General features: G+C 42.0%; 1 protein-coding gene across 1 annotated transcript; it reads left to right on the top strand.

The window, feature by feature from the left end:
• Positions 1-1,413: 1,413 nt before the first annotated feature.
• Positions 1,414-7,847, top strand: LOC109905192 (small integral membrane protein 19). The gene is made up of 3 exons (XM_020502427.2): positions 1,414-1,680; positions 1,867-1,991; positions 2,873-7,847. The coding sequence occupies exons 1-3, from the start codon at positions 1,550-1,552 to the stop codon at positions 2,935-2,937; spliced, it is 321 nt and encodes a 106-aa protein (XP_020358016.1). The 5' UTR covers positions 1,414-1,549; the 3' UTR covers positions 2,938-7,847.
• The last annotated feature ends 13,070 nt before the right edge of the window (positions 7,848-20,917 follow it).

Below are 20,917 nucleotides of genomic sequence, written 5' to 3'. Positions count from 1 at the left end.
AACATTTGGGTAGGCTTCCACAAGCTTCCCACAGTAAGTTGGGTGAATTTTGGCCCATTCCTCCTGACAGAGCTGGTGTAACTGAGTCAGGTTTGTAGGCCTCCTTGCTCGCACTCCTTTTCAGTTCTGCCCACACATTCTCTATAGTATTGAGGTCAGGGCTTTGTGATGGCCACTCCAATACCTTGACTTTGTTGTCCTTAAGCCATTTTGCCACAACTTTGGAAGTATGCTTGGGGTCATTGTCAATTTGGAAGACCCATTTGCGACCAAGCTTTAACTTCCTGACTGATGTCTTGAGATGTTGCTTCAATATATCCACATCATTTCCCTTCCTCATGATGCCATCTATCTTGTGAAGTGCACCAGTCCCTCCTGCAGCAAAGCACCCCCACAACATGATGTTGCCACCCCCATGCTTCACGGTTGGGATGGTGGTCTTTGGCTTGCAAGCCTCCCCCTTTTTCCTCCAAACATAACGATGGTCATTATGGCCAAACAGTTCTATTTTTGTTTCATCAGACCAAAGGACTTTTCTCCAAAAAGTACGATCTTTGTCCCCATGTGCAGCTGCAAACCGTAGTCTGGCTTTTCAATGGCGGTTTTGGAGCAGTGGCTTCTTCCTTGCTGTGCAGCCTTTCAGGTTATGTCGATATAGGACTTGTTTTACTGTGGATATAGATACTTTTGTACCTGTTTCCACCAGCATCTTCACAAGGTAATTTGCTGATTGATTTGCACTTTTCGCACCAAAGTATGTTCATCTCTAGGAGACAGAGCGTGTCTCCTTCCTGAGTGGTATGACGACTGCGTGGTCCCATGGTGTTTATACTTGCATACTATTGTTTGTACAGATGAACATGGTATCTTCAGTCATTTGGAAATTCCTCCCAAGGATGAACCAGACTTGTGGAGGTCTACATTTGTTTTCTGAGGTCTTGGCTGATTTCTTTGGATTTTTCCATGATGTAAAGCCAAGAGGCACTGAGTTTGAAGGTAGGCCTTGAAATACATCCACAGGTACACCTCTTTCATGAAAGATTCTTTATCCATAAAATGAAGTGGGGAGAGAACAAACCCCTCTTCACATTATTTAAGATAGAATTTAAATTATATAATTATATTTTGAAATGATCAGTAAATGTAAAAGCAATATGCACCATAAAATAATTTAACAAATTGAAAATGAATATTGAAATGTAATACCCCTGTCTGTTAGGTTTATGTACTCTTGTTTGTATATTTCAGTTTTTTTGTATTTGTTGTGTTCATAATTTATTTTAATTTTTATAATAATAACAAAATTAAGAGAAGTGAAAATAATAATAATAAATAAGCAATGCACTTTCTTCCTGTTTTAAAAAAAAGTAATCGGGGCTGGTCTTTGTGAGGATGAAAACCCAATCACCGTCTAGTATTCGATTCCGGAAACAACGTCAGCCTTCTGTTTACATCGTAGGACGTATTCAGATGAATATCGATGTATTGAATCTTATTTTTAGACACGTTTATACAAATAGAAACATACCTCACAATTTGTTTGATCGCAATGGGAGGTCATGGTGTGATGGCGAACGAGGAATCGTTGGATTACTCGGTGCACGAGGCGTGGAATGAGGCCACCAATGTCTATTTGCTCGTCATTCTGGTTAGCTTCGGACTGCTAATGTATGCTAGAAAGTAAGAGGCTCCTTTGTTTTTTTTGCGACCGACTGTTAATACATATATAAGTCTTTTGAACTAAATGTGTGTTTAATAACATGTTTTTGATACACTTTGATGTTACAATGCTTCTAACCAGCTAGTGCACATGAATGACAGTTTACTGTTGGGTCTCACTCGCTTTCCTCCTCTTCTCCCCATAAGAAATAAGAGGAAGATCATGAGGATATTCGCTCTGCCCCCCACAGCTGGAGCCACGACCGAACCGAACTTCTATGACAGTCTGCAGAAAGTGAGACTCCGCCAGCAGCTGGAGATGTACTCTCTTGGTGAGTTTGTCAGTCACAGTGATTGCCGGTTCTATCTAGCCTTTTGGGGGCCCTAAGCTAGACGCAAAACATTTTAGTTGCCCCCCCCCCCCCCCCCCCTTGACGGTGGAGGGAATTCTACACATTGTGCCATGGGGTGAAGAGACAGATTTGCAATTTTATTACAAATTTCATGAAATTCTACTCATTTTGCTATCGGGCAGAGATACTTTATTTTGTGGTTTTACAGCAAATTTCCTGCAATTCTTCCTATTTTGCCATAAGGTGGAGTGACATTTTTGCCATTTTATAACACATTTTCTGCAATTCCACACATTTTGTAATGACTTAAGCCATGTTAATATGATATTTAAGTGAGAATGACTAACAAAATCAATGGGGACCCGCTGGAGGTCAGGGCCTCCGGGCATGGTATTTGACCATGATTACTACACATTTAGATACCTGCCTAGACTAACTACCAATCCAAACATTGTTAGCTGACATGGCTAATTAAGTGACTGCCAGTGCCTGACGTATCAAGAGAAAGATGGCTGATGTACAACCAAGCGACCCCTTATGCCTGGAACGGCCCTGGTCTCAGTGCTGTTGCAGAATAATGCGTCAGTCAATGTTAGACTTGTGCTCACTTATGATAGAGCTTGGGGTCAAATGCATATTTAACATAGAACAATTCTTCTAGATACATTTTTATATTTCTGTCCATGATTAGGAACTGACCTCAAATCTGTTAATCACTCAAGTCAAATATATTTCTGGTTTATCAAATAGCTCTGTGTCATTCACTAATAAACTCTTAGCTCACACAGCACTTCTAAAATATCTAAATCAATCCCACTGTTTAAATTGGTATAATTCGGACTTCTTTATGCCTTTAACAGCGAGGAAGTTTGACCAGCATCAACACCAAGGCCAGAGTGAGAGTGTTCAGCTCTCTATGGAATGAGACTACAACAACAAGGTAGCATCATCGTGCCTGTCTCTCCATCCCTCAGCCTCTTTGTCTTTGCTAAGTCTCATCATTACTACACTCCTGAAGAGGGCATGGGTACCAAGGAGGAAGAAGTCGAGGGTCAAGGAAGGTTTCTGTGATTAAGACGTGTCAAGTCAAATCGTTTGTGTTTGCACAATTGTTGCTGTACGATTTGAAACAAGGACTATAATGGATTTGGATATGAAGAATTACTGGATGTTCCCTCTGCAACATCTGTTTTTTGTTGTTTTTTCATTTCTTTTGCCTTTTTTATGTGTTTTATTAGTCATTTTTGTCTTTTATTCAATGCCTTATTGGATTATGTGTGGATTTGTCGCCCTTAGTGGTTTTAGGAGAAGTTTCATCCAGTGTTCAATATACATAATGTACAGTGACAATTCAAATAAGTCTTAAACTTGTCAAATATATATATATTACAACAATAACAATTTCATTTAGCATATCTATTTAAATGTTTGGTTGTCAAGAACTGTTTCTTTTCCCAGTTTCTGATCCTCCTATAGATACCTTATTATGGCATTACTGCTGGGAAAGCTTAAAAGTGTTGAGAGTTGACTTTTACCCAATCCACTTGCTTTTTCTAAAAAGGAAATGAATTGCTATTATTACTCTGGTTCAAAATAAATTAAGAAACAAGGGACCAATGAAGGACCAAGGAATTGTATTACTTTTTGCTTGATTTCACCCTCTCCCTCCCTCCACTTCTTTTGTAATAATTCATTTAATAGCACAATTCTCAGAGCAGAAAGTTAGGTCTGGTGCATGTGTTTTTTGTAGAGCAAGATGGGGTAGGTGTTTGGGAGGCAGTGATTGAGGAAGGTGACATTTTGCATCAGGGGCCTAGCAGAAAAGTTGGGCCTCTAATCCATCAAATAAATAAATAAAACATGAGTCAGAGGAAAGCCGTGGCCCAGAAACACAACACAAAAGAGGCCAAACAAATGTGTGTGGACGTCCTTCGGAGGTAGTGTAATGGAAAAATGATTACTCCTCGCGGCGGCGAAATGGCACACTGATTAAACGCATCAATACATCAACGACCGGAGCGCAGGGCCAGATCCTTACCTATTCTAAATAGGGCTGTGTGTGTGTGTGCATTGAATCTTTGCTTATTCAGTTTTGTCATGTGCATACCCCTTTGTTGTTGCTGTAACTCTGAGCAGAGACTACTTCAGGATACTCTACTATTGTCCCACTGTAATTAAAAACCTGTGGACTTATTAGTGAAATACAAGCAGCACAGATAAAGTAAATGGTTAGAAATTGGTAATATCCCCAACTTAATTTAAATTCAGATGTAATCTATATTTACATATACTACATGACCAAAAGAATGTGGACACCTGCTCATTCCAAAATCATCGCCATTAACATGGAGTTGGTCCCCCCCCCTTTGCTGCTACAACAGCCTCCACTCTTCTGGGGAGGCTTTCCACTAGATGTTGGAATATTGCTGCGTGGACTTGCTTTCATTCAGCCACAAGGGCATTAGTGAGGTCGGGCACTGATGTTGGGAAATTAGGCCCGCATTCCCATTCATCCAAAAAGTGTTCTCGACAAGCCTTTTCTGTATGGACCTAGCTTTGTGCACGCGGGGCATTCTCATGCTGAAACAGGAAATGGCCTTTCCCAAACTGTTGCCACAAAGTTGGAAGCGCAGAATCATCTAGAATGTCATTGTATGCCGTCGCAATAAGATTTCCCACCAAAACTAAGGGGCCTAGCCCAAATCAAGAAAAACAGCCCAGACCATTACTCGTCCTCCACCAAACTTTACAGTTTGCACTATGCATTCGGACAGGTAGCATTCTCCTGGCATCTGCCAAACCCAGATTAATCTGTCGGCCTGCCAGATGGTGAAGCGTGATTCATCATTCCAGAGAAGGTGTTTCCACTGCTCCAAAGTCCAATGGCGGCGAGCTTTACACCTCTCCAGCAGGTGCTTAGCGTTGCGTATGGTGATCTTGGGCTTGTGTGAGGCTGCTCAGCCATGGAAACCCATTTCATGAATCCCGACGAACAGTTATTGTGCTTCCAGAGGCAATTTGGAACTTGGTAGTGAGTGTTGCAAGGACAGTCAATTTTTATGCGCTACCTGCTTCAGCACTCGGCAGTCCCGTTCTGTCAGCATGTGTGGCCTACCACTTCATGGCTAAGTCGTTCTTGCTCCTAGATGTTTCCACTTCACAATAACAGCACTTACAGTTGACCGGGGCAGCTCTAGCAGGCCACGAATGTACTTGTTGGAAAGGTGGCATCCTATGTCGGTGCCACGTTGAAAGTCACTGAGCCAGTAAGGCCATTCTACTGCCAATATTTGTCTATGGAGATTGAATAGCTGTGCATATTTTATACACCGGTCGGCAGCAGGTGTGCCTGAAATATCCGAATCCACTCATTTGAAGGGGTGTCCACGTACTTTTGTATATATAGTGTATTTATATCAACATCGCTGTCCATTTTAAATGAGAATAAGTAAGTTGACAGTCATTGGGCAAATATGGGAGTATGGTCTTGCAGTTATTAAATCCATGTCCCCGCCTCACCGTTATCAACAGAGAGATAATCCATGCCCATGAGTCATCTGCTGTATTATCATGAGCCGTAAGGTACAAATCCCAAATGCCACCTAGCCTATAGTATTAGGCTAGTACCAAAAAAAGATTATATCATGTGAACAAGTGTGTTAACGAGATAATGAGCCATTGTACATGTGCTTTTCTAATTAATCTGCTGATGTAATCAATCAGTTTCTCATTACCAGAGGTTTAATATTTAACCAGTACTATCCCATTGAGAAACATTATTCACGGCAAACATTAATCAATAGCTAATCTGGAGTTAATTGCTTAATTACCAAATGGACTAATGAGGTCGTTAGTGGGAGAGGTCTAAATGAACCGCTCAGAATCTTCACTTCATTCTGAGAATGAAAGGGTTCAAGAGGAGGAGAGTAGAGGAGTGGACTAACGATACCAGGACCAAGGTGTTCCGTCCACACCGCTCTTTAAAACGTCACCTTATTAAATTCACTTCTTGCTTTTCCTCTGTGAAGGAAAGTGGGTAGGGTTTTATCCTTGACATTCAGCAAAGTATGATAGAGTGATAGAAAAGAGAGTGGTTTACCTGCATGTCAGTACACTTGGAGGGTAGCATGTCACCTAGAATGACGGTGTGTATGTGCATGCATGTCAACATATGCATACGTGTGTGTGTGTGTGCGCACATACTGGGCGTTTGTGGCTAGCTAGGTGGTGGAAAAATTAGGCACAGCTCGGTAGTTCTCAATATTGTTTCATAAGGTTTAATTAAAAATAGTTTATCACTGGGTTTGGGATAACACAGCGACTCAATCTCCCAGCAATGAACTGTCTCCAACCATGCAGAAAGCTATTAATAAACACCAGTCTGAAACAGAGCGAGAGAGAGGAGAGGGTTGAGAGAGGAGGGGGAGGAGAAAAGGAGAAGAATTAAGGGATAGAGAGGGTTGGGGATGAGAAGAAGGGACCGAGAGGGAGATGAAACCCAGCTGATAAATGAATGTAATCTCACAGTGAAAAAGTGAAGAGCCACCGTGGTTATACATCACCTGGAGAGGCTAATGAAATATGCTATCTGTTTCTGTTAGCCAAAGAGCCCTTCGAGGGATTCTAGTTCATCTCACTGAATTCTCTGTTTCTCCCCCTCTCTCTGCATCATACAGCAAGTGGGAGAATAGTTAGACTTCAATATTTTGCTCTCTCTCTTTCTCTCTCACCTTGCTCCTGCTTCATCCTCCCCTCTCATCTACTTCCTTTTATTAACATTTCATATATGTGGAGATGTTATGATTAAAGAGAAATAGACAGCACGGTTTGGCCTATTTTAATCTCACCTGACACAGTCTTTATGGTGATGGTTATCATGGTATTGCAGGACATCAGCATATTATACACGAGCTCACATTCTTATTCCACCTCCACAGCAGCCGCCTTGAAAAATACGAGAAAAGTAAACAGCTTCATAATTTAATTTTTATATAAGAAAAAGTCAGGAACAAATGCAGCTGACCAAAAACTCTGGGTGTTTTGGCTGTATTAGTTTGAAACATTCTCTCTCACAATACAATAAAGATTGGTGGTTCTGGTTTGTTTTGAAAGCAGGAAGTGGGCCAGAGCCTAGGGCGATCAGTCTCTCTACCCTCTACATCCGAGAGCCAGTTCAGAGAAAATTACTTTCTTTATTTTCCCTCTTCAAACTGAAAAGGACTTTCAAGACAATCTCTCTCCCAGGGACATGCATTAAATACATTATGTTCCTAGTTTCCCAGGACTTTTGCAATGTACTAGTTCTGAGAAATGTCATGAATTGAGATGATCAACTTCTAGCCTTTTCTATGCAATACTAGGAGTAATATGCAAACACGTATGGCTTGTGCATGCATACACACAAGCCTACATGCACACGCCCATTTACACACCACAGGCACCCACACGTGTGACCTGGAGTGGACATAGACAAGAGGATATCTCTTAGAACAGGGGCCGCACTCTTCAACACAGCGGGGACAATCTCTCCGTTCTCGTCTTTCTTACTGTAAGGTGATTTATCGTGTAATATAACAAGCCTTAACTTGAGCCCCTTAAAATGTCTCCCATATTAACTGGACATTAACCGTTCGGTCTTCTCCGCTCCTCTCTTCATTAGCCAGAGAAAGCAGACAAGCCAATCACGCAGCCTTGTCAGCCGCGGGCTGCGACAGGAAGGAGCTTTGTGTTTTATGGGTGGTGTGCATCATATGACGGGTGGTACATGTTATGGTTATTATGCTCTATGGATGGTCTATCAATTAGCTTTATTGAATAAAGGTGATTTTATACTGATGTGTGTTATTTTCTTCAGTAGCTGAATAGGGTATTATCCTATGATGTGCTGTAAGAGCGTGTTCAATGTTATGGTTATGCCCACAACATGTTTCAGCAACCTGAGTGCCATTATTTGCGTGTCTGATCTTTTCCCTGATGTGTAAACAGCCTGAAAACCACATGGAATCTGATCTTTTGACTTCTGATTCATACCACTTCCACATGTGGATCGGAATCCTGATGCAAACCCCATCCTCCATATGCGCCATCTGTCTGGTTGCTCAGATCAGATTTTTATGCTCTGAAGCTATTTTTTTGGGGGGGGGGGGGGGGGGGGGGTTGCAAATGACCTGGCGTGTTAAGAACAAATGATTACTTACAATGACGGCCTACCTCGGTCAAACCTTCCCCTAACCCGGATGACGCTGGGCCAATTGTGCTCCGCCCTAATGAAATCCCGATCACGGACGGTTTTGATACAGCCCGGGATCAAACCAGGGTCTTTAGTGACACCTCTAGCGATGCAGTGCCTTAGACCGGGAGATCGATTGCATTTGTGTGCTACTCATAAACTGTGTTTGAATACCCATACTAATATACTGTATACTACATACTTAATGAGTATATACTACATACTATATACTATTATTTCATTTTAGTATACTGTAAACGAATGGTAACCTTTCAGGTTAGCATACTAGCGCTTCGTCTGTCTACCGGAAGTTGATGCTGTTGCTATGCAATCTCTTGCTAGCTTGTTAGCATAATAACTTACTAGCTAGACATTTTATGACTTAGGGTGTGTTCTTAAATTCAATCTGGAGTGCCAGAAGCGCTCAGAGTGTACTCGGTGTTCGTAAATTCAGAGCATTGTCAGATTGTCCGTTTGTAAACTCAGAGCATTCTGGGAACTTTTGGCATACTAACTATATCCATACCATGACCAATAAGCATGCTATATTCTCAATTTACATCACAAATAGTATGGTTAGTATGAGCATTCGAACACAGCTATAGAGAATGATAGAGAGTGTATCCTTACATGCTACCTATTATGGTGTCTATGTGAACACGGGCGGTGCCCATGAGGCCATCTCCATTTTGAAGTAGTCACAATTGGCTGATCCCTCCTGATGACCTGTTTGGACATGACTCCAACAGTGTCATCAAGAGGGATCAACCGATGAAGTTGCAAGTCCTACCCAGTGGACTACATTAAAATGATATTACTCATGTGCAAGTATGGTTTTTTCAAGTTTTATGTGTGCTTGTTTAAAAAATAAAATGATTTAATTCAATTAATAAACAAAAAAAATAAGCCCTCAATAGCACTGTCCATGCTAAAATTGCCTTTTGGCCACTAGAGGCCTCTATCATTCTCTATGGTGCTACTCCAGAGGATACATCAGTATGAATGCGCAAATCTGATATGGTCACACGACTGAGTGTGGACAGTCAGAAAGGATAGGGTGGCTGTGTAAAGACAGCCGTTGTGATCTACTTCATTCATCCATTCACTGCTGCTCACTCTTTTGTGTCAGTAACACTTCCACCTCTCCCTCCATTTTCCTCATCAGTGGACGACCAAAAACAGCCTTAGTCACTAGATAGAGGAGCCATGGTGCATTGAACTTGACAGACCAGACAAGATAAATGCACCCAGAGCCATAGATCGCGTCGCCCCATTAGCCAGTTGAGCCTGTTTCCTCGTGACCTTTTCTGCGATGACATGATACACCACCTCCCCATCGTCACGGTAACACATCCCCCGACTGTGTAATCCTTTAGGTCCTATTTAATCTCTGTAATCGTCCTGGTGGCGGAGGGATAGGGCTTTAACTGTCTCATTATAACCTGAGAGGTGAGGATCATCAATCCATGCTGTGTCTGAAATGGCACATAAGCCTTATTTCATTTATAAGATGTATTTATTTTCTTGGGCTTCTGAGTGGCGCAGTGGTCTAAGGCACTGCATCTCAGTGCTAGAGGCATCACCACAGACACCCTGGTTTGAATTCAGGCTGTATCCCAACTGAAAAAAATATTAGTGTCAGGCATCTTCATGATGCCCAGCCCACGTGGGCTTATAAAACAATGCATTTGGTGTATACAAATCAAATTATCATATCTATATATGCACATACCTACATACAAGTATTTGATACACTGACGATTTTGCAGGTTTTCCTACTTACAAAGCATGTCTGTAATTTTTATCATAGGTACACTTCAACTGTGAGAGACGGAATCTAAAACAAAAATCCAGAAAATCACATTGTATGATTTTAAATTAATTAGCATTTTATTGCATGACATAAGTATTTGATCACCTACCAACCAGTAAGAATTCCAGCTCTCACAGACCTGTTAGTTTTTCTTTAAGAAGCCCTCCTGTTCTCCACTCATTACCTGTATTAACTGCACCTGTTTGAACTCCTTACCTGTATAAAAGACACCTGTCCACACACCCTTAATATTCCTTAAATACACTACATGGCCAAAAGTATGTGGACACTCCTTCAAATGAGTGGATTTGGCTATTTCAGCCACACCCGTTGCTGACAGGTGTGTAAAATCGAGCACACAGCCATGCAATTTCCGTAGGGAAACATTGGCAGTAGAATGGCCGGTGCTGAAGAGCTCAGTGGCTTTCAACTTTGCACCGTCATAGGATGCCACCTTTCCAACAAGTCAGATAGTCAAATTTCTGCCCTGCTAGAGCTGCCCCGATCAACTGTAACTGCTGTTATTGTGAAGTGGAAACGTCTTGGAGCAACAAAGGCTCAGCTACGAAGTGGTAGGCCACACAAGCTCACGGAACGGGACAGCCGAGTGCTGAAGCGGGTAGCGCGTAAAAATCGTCTGCCCTCGTTTGCAACACTCACCAATTGAATTTCCATGGCCGAGCAGCCGCACACATGCCTAAGATCACCATACACAATGCCAAGCGTCGGCTGGAGTGGTGTAAAGCTCGCCGCCATTGGACTCTGGAGCAGTGTAAACACCTTCTCTGGAGTGATGGATCACGCTTTACCATCTGGCAGTCTGATGGACGAATCTGGGTTTGGCGGATGCCAGGAGACCACTACCAACCTGAATGCATGATGCTAACTGTAAAGTTTGGTGGATGAGGAATAATGGTTTGGGGCTGTTTTTCATGGTTTGGGCTAGGCCCCTTACTTACATTCCATATTAATGCCCATGATTTCGGAATGAGATGTTCGACGAGCAGGTGTCCACATACTTGTCATTGAGTTCCTTTGTCCAAGGGTAGTTATGTTTTATCCCAGCAGATTTTTTTTTTGGGGGGGGGGGGGGGGGGGGGGTTGTTATCCTGCCCTCTGGCATATTGATAAGATGGTTCCATAATCAAATAATTTCCCCCCTCTGTCTTATTTCACAGTGCTCCCATCCCATGTCTCCTTGAATATCAAGGCTTGGAGCAAGCTTATTCACTCCAAGGGAACATCTTATGTCTCTTTTCGGGAATAGAGTTATCTGTTTTGTCTTCTTCACAACCCCAGATTCCAGCCACATAGTTCAATATAGGAGGCACACATGAATTATAGTGAACTATATAGTACACAACTAACCTATGGGCCCCGGTTAAAAGTATTGCACTCTAAAAGTAAACGTGTGCCATTTCCGACACAACCTGAATCTTATGGAATGTACCTGGAAAGATCTCATATCACTATGCTTTGGTTAAAACGTGGCCCTTTTTAAAAATTCCTCTGTTCTATTTCTTCCTACTGTGACTCTGTGTTTTGGAGAATCCCTCTGGCTCTGCCGTGATTCAATTACATGTGATAAAGGGGGACGATGCCCAGAGTGGAGAGAGGTAATTTGAGACAAAAGGGGACCATTATGATTCTGTAACTACCTCTCCTCTCCCCAAGGATGGTTCTCTGCCACCATGATGATCACTTTATCAGGGGAAACGTGGAGCCCTGCTTTTAGGCTCTGCAGAGCCAACATGGACCCACTCCACATAGGCTTTACAAAGCCAAAATTGCCCCTGTTCTCATAGGCTTATCAAAGCCAAACTGAACAGAGGCATCACAGGCTTAATCGTTTCAAAGTGGAGTCCACGGTAACAGGTTGGCTAGATGGAGCCAAGACGGCGCCGGCGGCAATTGGCTTCCCAAGCGCAAATGGAGACACCACTTTTAGGCTTTTATGGACTTTTATGGCATTGACGCTCTGCCTCACCTCCATTAAACTGCAGTGTTTTCGAGGGGAAATACAGAAGCAGTGCTATTGCCCGTTCTGTTTGATTGCCCGTCAATAGAATAATAAAGTTGTATTGAATTGAATTGCACTGAACTGAATTGGGGTTGGAGCGAGGCGTTTGAATGAAATTATGCTGAACCAGCGTGGAACAGGCGTTGAATTGATGCCCCGTGCCCATTGGGCAGTCTGTCCATACGCAGCGGGTTAAATCACCAATCCACATAACAAAAACTGAGTGGGGAAAAAGAAAGACTAACTTCCTCAATGAACAATTTTTTCCTTTCTGATTGGGGATGTAATTCAAAAGCTAAAAACATTGCCCGGGAGAGAGGTTATCTAATTTCAATGAAACAAAGCTGGACAGAGTGTTAGCTGTAGCTGTTGTGTAGGGGGCTAAAACAGGATGTCACGTTTAACCTAGGTGTGTGTGCGTCTCTCTTGATAAGACATTGAGGTTTAATATCCCCACAGCTCCATATCACTTCCTATATCATTGGATCAGTGGAGATAACGCTGCTAACCTCCTGTCACACAACACTCCACAAGCCACTATTGCACCCCACACTCAATTAAAAAAGCAACCCCCCACCCCCTAACCACCAAACCCAATTCCCTGGGCTGATAGCATCACTCTTGTCTTCTCTCAGATCTTAATGATGGCTGGGGAGGAGGAAGACACACTGTGTACAGGTTTGGACATCAAACCAAACTGAGAACACAGTGTTGTCTGTGTCATTGTTGTCGCTAGTTGTCTGTCATTAATACCATTCCAGCCAGTTCACAGGAAAAAATACTACAGTTTACTATAGAATATTACAGTACTTTACTTTAGAATTATGTAGTATGCTATAGAATACTATATTACACATTGTAGTATTCCTCGATCATGTGTAGTACTTACTATAGAATGTTGTAGAATACTATAGTAAATTCTATAGTATTATAAAAAAAACTGTAGTAAATACAACAGTAATGTCTGCAAAAAACTATAGTTTTGTAAACTATAGTAATACTACAGTAATTCACTTGCATATACCCAATCAATTCCTCTCCCACATTTCTCCCACATAGTGTGTGCCACCCATGAGTGAGAAACCTACATGCCAAGGATAGACCATATATGGTGTTCCCTACAGGTTATAGGTCAGAGCTTCTGCTCTTTTCTATCTGTTCAGACCACAGTTCTACCTACCTACAGGTTATGGAACATTTGCTCTTTTAGTATTTGTCCAATAGGTTTCCTGACGAAGAAAGCCTCCATTTCTATGTCAAATATAACAAAACATAAACAATACTACAGTAATGTCAGTAAAAACACTACAGTAATTACTATAGTATATACTACATATAAATAGTGATGGAAAGTTTGGCTCTTTTTACTGACTCCGATCTGTTCAACTCGTTCAGTTAAAGGAACTCATATTTCGACTCATTTCGTTCATTTGATACAGTCATTTCCAGAGCAATCGAATGGTGGCGAACGATGTACTGAAAACTCGAAAGAGTCATGATTCTACAAGCCTTTTGTTCATCATAGGAGGCTTATTGGAACTGTCGTTTCTGACTGATACTTATGAAAGTGTGATTCAAACAATGTACATTTTGTGATTGCTAGGCATACAAATAACATTCATTTTTGAAGTTGCGGGCGCTACCGGACTAGATTGTGAACGAATCTTGGTGGAATCCAATTGCTTGACTGCTGCGAGAGAGATGAGCACTGCGAGAGAGATGAGCACAATATCCTTCTCGAACTGCAGCAGTCACGGAAAGGCAAGCTGTGTACGTTTTGGTTCTACAAAGCTGTGTCCATCAACAAAATTAAATAATCAATGCATTGCATTAATTATTGCACCATGCGATCAATTATCAGTTTTTTAAAATATGTATTTTTCTTCTCTTCAGCATGATCTATTTTCCAGTTGGTGTTCGGAGGATGTCTCGGGAGCCGCTGCACCGGGGAACGCACAACCCTGCTATAGGATTCATTGCGACACGCAGGTCAAACGAACGACAACAAATAACGTGTCATTCAGAAAAAACTAATCATGACTCTCGAGTCAGTAAAATGACTCTTTCAAAAATAACGAATAGTTCGCGAAATGCCCATCACTAATAGTAAACTTTAAATAGCCTACTATAGAATACTACAGTAATCTGCTAAAATAAAACCCTGTAGTGGGTTAAATACTACAGCAATGTCTGTAAAAACCCTACAGTAAATACTATATAGTATTCATTGCAATGTTTTTTGCAGACTTTATATAGTAGGCCTATACACCGTAGTGTTTTTGCGAAAAAACACTACAGAGAATATTACAGTACAGGGTTCCCCAAATGGCGGCCTGCAGGTGTTGGTATAAAGTACTCCTTACGTAGTTTAGTTTTCGGGGGTATCTGTACTTTACCATTTTAGGTTTTTGAAAACTTTTACTTCACTACATTCCTAAAGACAAGAATGTACTTTTTATTCCATACATTTTCCATGACACACAAAAGTACTCAATACATTTTGAATGCTTAGCAGGACAGGAAAATGATCAAATTCATGCACTCATCAAGAGAACACGTCATCCCTACTGCCTCTGATCTGGCAGACTCAGTAAACACAAATACATAATTTGCAAATTATGACTGAGTGTTGGAGTGTGCCCCTGGCTATCTGAAAATTTAAAAAGCAAGAAAATGATGGAATCTGGAAGGAATTTTAAATGATTTGTACTTTTACTTTTCATACTTAAGTATATTTTAACATACATTTACATTTGATACTTAAGTATATTTAGAACCAAATACTTATAGACTTTTACTTAAGTAGTATTTTACTGGGTGACTCACTTTTACTTGAGAAACTTTCTATTTACGGTATCTATACTCTTACTCAAATATCACGATTGGGTACTCTTTCCCCCACTGCCTGCGGGTGATTTTCCCCAAAGTTTTCGGAGCATATTGTTGTACATAAAAGACTGTAAAAACAACAGCCAATCAGCTCCAAGTGATTTAGGAAATTATTATGTTTTAGTCAAATATACCTGTTTGGCCTTCTTGCAGTACATAAAAAAAAAAAAATGTATATTTCACCTTTATTTAACCAGGTAGGCTAGTTGAGAACAAGTTCTCATTTGCAACTGCTACCTGGCCAAGATAAAGCATAGCAGTGTGAACAGACAACACAGAGTTACACATGGAGTAAACCATTTTTTGTCTACAAATGATTTGTAATTAAGATCCGGCCCCTGACCGTCCACTCAAGTAAAAAATCGTCCTGCAGTTTGAATGTAGTTGTTGATCCCTCCTATAGTATATAAATAATACTATTAATTAATGTAGGAGGTTCCATTACATTGCAGTGATTGGCGCTCTGTCCATGCTATTCCACTAGGTCCCTGTAGGGGTCACTGTGACTCTTCAGAGGGTGCCCACACTGCTCAGTTAATTACATTACAACACAACAGCACAGAGCAGCAGGCCTTTCACAAACACTGTAGCGGCAGCACTCCCGATTCAACACACACTGAGACACGGGTCTCACATTTCAGACGTTGTATCAATGCAAGAAAGCACACATCTATTGGATAACATGCTGGGACTGTACGGTAAAGACACACATTTGTAGGTTTTGAAATCTTTACTGTCTTATCTGTCTGATTGACAGCAAGAGAATACCTATCAGTTGTTTAAAAGTAGATGTGTTTACTATTGTGATGCATAGTGTTGATTGTGTCCTCAGGGAGTGGGTCTCCATCTCTAAGCATTCTTATTGATGATTGGCCTCCAAACCATGCTGTGTTGCATTGTAAACACAGCAAAAAAAAAAAAACGTCCTCCTACTGTTAACTGCGTTTTATTTTCAGCAAACTTAACATGTGTAAATATTTGAATGACCATAACAACATTCAACAACTGAGACATAAACTGAACAAGTTCCACAGACATGTGACTAACAGAAATTGAATAATGTGTCCCTGAACAAAGGGGTCAAAATCAAAAGTAACAGTCAGTATCTGGTGTGGCCACCAGCTGCATTAAGTACTGCAGTGCATCTCCTCCTCATGGACTGCACCAGATTTGCCAGTTCTTGCTGTGAGATGTTACCCCCTCTTCCAACAAGGCATCTGCAAGTTCCCAGACATTTCTGGGGGGAATGGCCCTAGCCCTCCACCTCCGATCACACAGGTCCCAGACGTGCTCAATGAAATTGAGATCCGGTCTCTTTGCTGGCCATGGCAGAACACTGACATTCCTGTCTTCGGGAAATCACGCACAGAATGAGCAGTATGGCTGGTGGCATTGTCATGCTGGAAGGTCATGTCAGGGTGAGCCTGCAGGAAGGGTACCACATGAGGGAGGAGGATGTCTTCCCTGTAACGCACAGCATTGAGATTGCCTGCAATGACAACAATCTCAGTCCAATGATACTGTGACACACCGCCACAGGCCGATGACGGACCCTCCACCTCCAAATCAATCCCGCTCTAGAGTACAGGCCTCGGTGTAACGCTCATTCCTTCAACGATAAACGTGAATCCGACCATCACCCCTGGTGAGACAAAACTGCGACTCGTCAGTGAAGAGCACTTTTTGCCAGTCCTGTCAGGTCCAGCGACGGTGGGTTTGTGCCCATAGGCGACGTTGTTGCCGGTGATATCTGTTGAGGACCTGCCTTACAACAGGCCTACAAGTCCATCCTCTCTCAGCCTATTGCGGACAGTCTGAGCACTGATGGAGGGATTGTGCGTTCCTGGCGTAACTCTGGCAGTTGTTGTTGCCATCCTGTACCTGTTCCACACGTGTGATGTTCAGATGTACCAATCCTTTGCAGGTGTTGTTACACATGATCTGCCACTGCCCTGTAGCGCTGTCTTAGGCATCTCACAGTACGGACATTGCAATTTTTTGCCCTGGCTACATCTGCAATCCTCATGCCTCCTTGCAGCATGCCAAAGACACGTTCATGCAGATTAGCAGGGACCCTGGGCATCTTTCATTTGGTGTTTTTCAGAGTCAGTAGAAAGGCCTCTTTAGTGTCCTAAGTTTTCCTAACTGTGACCTTAATTGCCTACGGTCTGTAAGCTGTTAGTGTCTTAACGACCATTCCACAGGTGCATGTTCATTAATTGTTTATAGTTCATTGAACAAGCATGGGAAACAGTGTTGAAACCCTTTACAAGGAAGATCTGTGAAGTTATTTGGATTTTTACGAATTATCTTTGAAAGACAGGGTCCTGAAAAAGGGACATTTCTTTTTTTGCCAAGTTTATTTCTCCATTTATTTCCATCAGAGCGCTGCTTAACCAGTAGATTTGCAGCTCAATGAGTCAAACTTCTCTGACGGAGGTGTGTGTGTGTGCGTGTGCGTGTGTGTGTGTCAGATTCCTCATTAACCAAAGGGCAGAAATGATTAAGGCTTCAGGTTGCCATGCCAACCGGAGGTCAAGGGTTAGAAGGGTGGTGAATGCAGTGGGCTCGGAGGAGTGCAGGGGCAATGGAGAGATGTCACTGAATTCAATTTGCGTGGCAGAAAAACCCTGGAGCAATTAGCTGTTACGCATGCATGCGCACACAAACAAACACACACACACATACACATGACAGAGATAGAGAGAGAAAATGCATGGTGCCTGGAACACTTACCCACCAAGACGACAGAATGTAAAGCGAAAGGGTGACTGAAGAGTTTAATGGAGCTGATGAGAGATGGAGAAAGAGTGTAAGAGTCATTGTGTAAAATGTTTGTGTGTGTGGTCTTTTTTTAGTGTTGGTATGTTCCTGTGTTCATAATGTGTTTCTGTCTGTGTGTGTGTGTGTGTATGTTTGTGTTTGGTGTCGGAGGTCGGTCAAGTTGGCTCTAAGGTTGTCGGGGGAAACAAGTGCTGTTGTGGTTGATCTTTGAGCTCCATTGCCCACTAGAACATTCTGGAAGCGTGACCCCGTGAAGGCCTGATCCGTCAGCCGCCGCCATGCAAAACTTTCACTGGCCGCCGTGTGTGTGTGTGTATGCGCGCACTGGAGCACAACACCACAGCCTGGTTGTGTGTGAGTGGGTTTTTGACCCATGCAGGGGTGACGTGTGAGAGCCACCGTATGCAAATCCATCACTGCTGGCTGTTATGTTCCTCTTATTTACATCAATGTCTCTTTCTGTAGTGTTGGTTGGCTCCTCTGTCAGTCTGTCTGTACCCGTATGCATTTGTGTGTAATGAGCAGTCCTGTCAGTGTGGGGGCTAAAGGCCAGATTTGAGCTGAAAAAAGTGTGATATGTCTAATAAGCCTATTTCATATATCTGTGTTCCACACCGCAGGTGGCCCAGTCAGAACAAGACTGTGGATGTCAGGAACATATGGCTCTGTCATTCTACCACTCATACCGGCCACTCTAATGACATACTTTACATAAACGCACGCACGCACGCAAACAGACACACACACACACACACACACACACACACACACACACACACACACACACACACACACACACACACACACACACACACACACACACACACACACACACACACACACACACACACACGTGTGCCACCAATTACAGTGACACAAGGCCTTATACATGCATGTGTAGGGGTATATGAATGTATCTATGTACATCTAGTGTGTGTGTGTGAGAGAGAGTGTCATATTGCCAGCCTTGGATTCCCATTTGGATGCTGCTGAAGGCACCTGGAGGTAGACCATTTCAGAGGCACAGCAACATCAAAGACCTCTCTCGTGCTCTTGCTCACCCCCTCTCGCTTTCACCCCCCCCCTCTCTCTCCAGATCTGTCTGCTTAACTGTGACACTGGATTTTCCTTGCTTCAGACTCCACAGCCCATTCACAGATGAACTGTCAGCAGAATTCTGGGTGGAAAAAAGTGACTTTTCCGTTCTCTGGTTTCAGCGCAATTTCCCATCGTCAAGGTCACCTGAGCCAACCATATCCATGAAGGAATGGGAGGAAGGTAGAGGGAGATTAAGAGGGAGAGAGTGGAGGAGAGGGAAAGAGAGAGGGAGCTATGGGATCGGGAGGGAGAAAGAAAAGCAAACAGAGGGACAGAGAGGACAAGTTCCCTTATGACCGGCTGCTAATGTCATCACATAAACACAGGGGGCCCAGTTAACGGCCCAGTGCAGTCAAAAATGTGATTTTCGTGTGTTTTATATATATTTCCACACTATGAGGTTAGAATAATACTGTGAAATTGTGAAAATTGGAATAATGCCCTTTTAGTGTAAGCTGTTTGAAAAGACAACCTGCTTTGCCCTTCCATGGTGACCTCATGGTAAATTAGTTAATAGACCAATAAGAGAGTTCCAAACCTCTGCCAATAACAACTAACTTTCAGTTTTCCCTTCCCAACTCAGACCACTCCCAGAGAGTGCTAGCAAAATGACTGGTGAGAAATTGCCCTTTGCTAGGAAGATATATATTTATTTATATTTTAATTGAAAACAATCACAGTAAAGTACTTAATTGTTACCCAGAAATGATTTGATATTGAGATAGAAATGGATGCATTGGACCTTTGACCCCCAGAGGACTATGGGAAAAAAGCTCATGCATGTACAGAATGTAGTCCAGCCATTACTTTTTCAAAGTGCTTCAGTGCTGGTGCGGAAATCGCAGAATTTCAACATCTTGGGATTGGAGACAAACGCAGATGCATCAACACTCACATATCCAGAGATGGAAACTCGAGTCTGAGACTCAGAAGAAAATGACTTGCGACTTGACTTAGACTCGTGATCAATTGACTTGAGACTTGACTTGGACTCTAGATGAGAGACTTGTGAACAATGCAAGTCACTACTGGGCTAAGTTTTGTTGTGCATTCTGTCAGATAAGGTGGAACAGGCGGCGTTGTAACACAGAGAAAGTAGCTTAGTACAGAGGGCTGAAAAGCGTGTTAGAGAAAAATATGCAGACTAGGACGTATCTATTTCAATAGGAGGATCGTGGTTACTCATATTTATTTGCACTTTGTCCTTATTTGATTAAGTGGACATTGTGTATTCTATTTCTATATCAATTGGAACATTAAAACGCAAGCAAAAGTTAAGCCATCGTTTATCTTAAGTTTATCTTACCTTAAACTTGTTAAGACAAGCACAAGTTATCTATCGTTTATCACAGTATGTGAAATCATGTCATATTTAAATAATATGCTGTAAATTATATAATTATGACCGTGTTTGGCAACTAACTTTAAATTCATGAAATTGTCCCCAAAAAATGTAGGACATTTCTGTTTATTTTTTTTATTTTTTTTTAAGAGGACATGGTTTCACATTGACTGTTGACCTAGTGAACTTTTTTAGTAAACTTAAAGAGCAACTATTAAGTTTTTACTTATTTTAAAAATAGGTTATTGGACTGGTCTAGGTGGCATTATTAAAAAAGGGGGAAAAAAACAAGTTCTTAAAATTTTTCTGAATGAAGATTGTGGCAAGTGACATGATTGAGTACATTATAGCATTCAGGACCAAGGATTGGTGCTACCTCTAGATAGGGGTGCCGTGTCTGCACTCTTGTCCATCGTCTGAAAGGCCGCTTCGACCAGGGGTGCGAAATCTAACGTTACAAGGTGAGGCGTGTATATTGTGAAATTGTCTGTGAGGGTGTACAGTGCTACAGTGGCTTGCGAAAGTATTCATCCCCCCTTGGAATTTGTCCTATTGTGTTGTATCATTTGATTTACACAACATGCCTACCACTTTGAAGATGCAAATTATTTTTTATTGTGAAGCGTACAAGAAATAAGACAAAAAAACGGAAAACTTGAGCATGCATAACTATTCACCCCCCAAAGTCAATACTTTGTAGAGCCACCTTTTGCAGAAATTACAGCTGCAA

Source organism: Oncorhynchus kisutch, linkage group LG15, assembly GCF_002021735.2.
Source record: "Oncorhynchus kisutch isolate 150728-3 linkage group LG15, Okis_V2, whole genome shotgun sequence".
NCBI lineage: Eukaryota > Metazoa > Chordata > Actinopteri > Salmoniformes > Salmonidae > Oncorhynchus > Oncorhynchus kisutch.
This window is presented reverse-complemented; position numbering and strand designations above follow the sequence as displayed.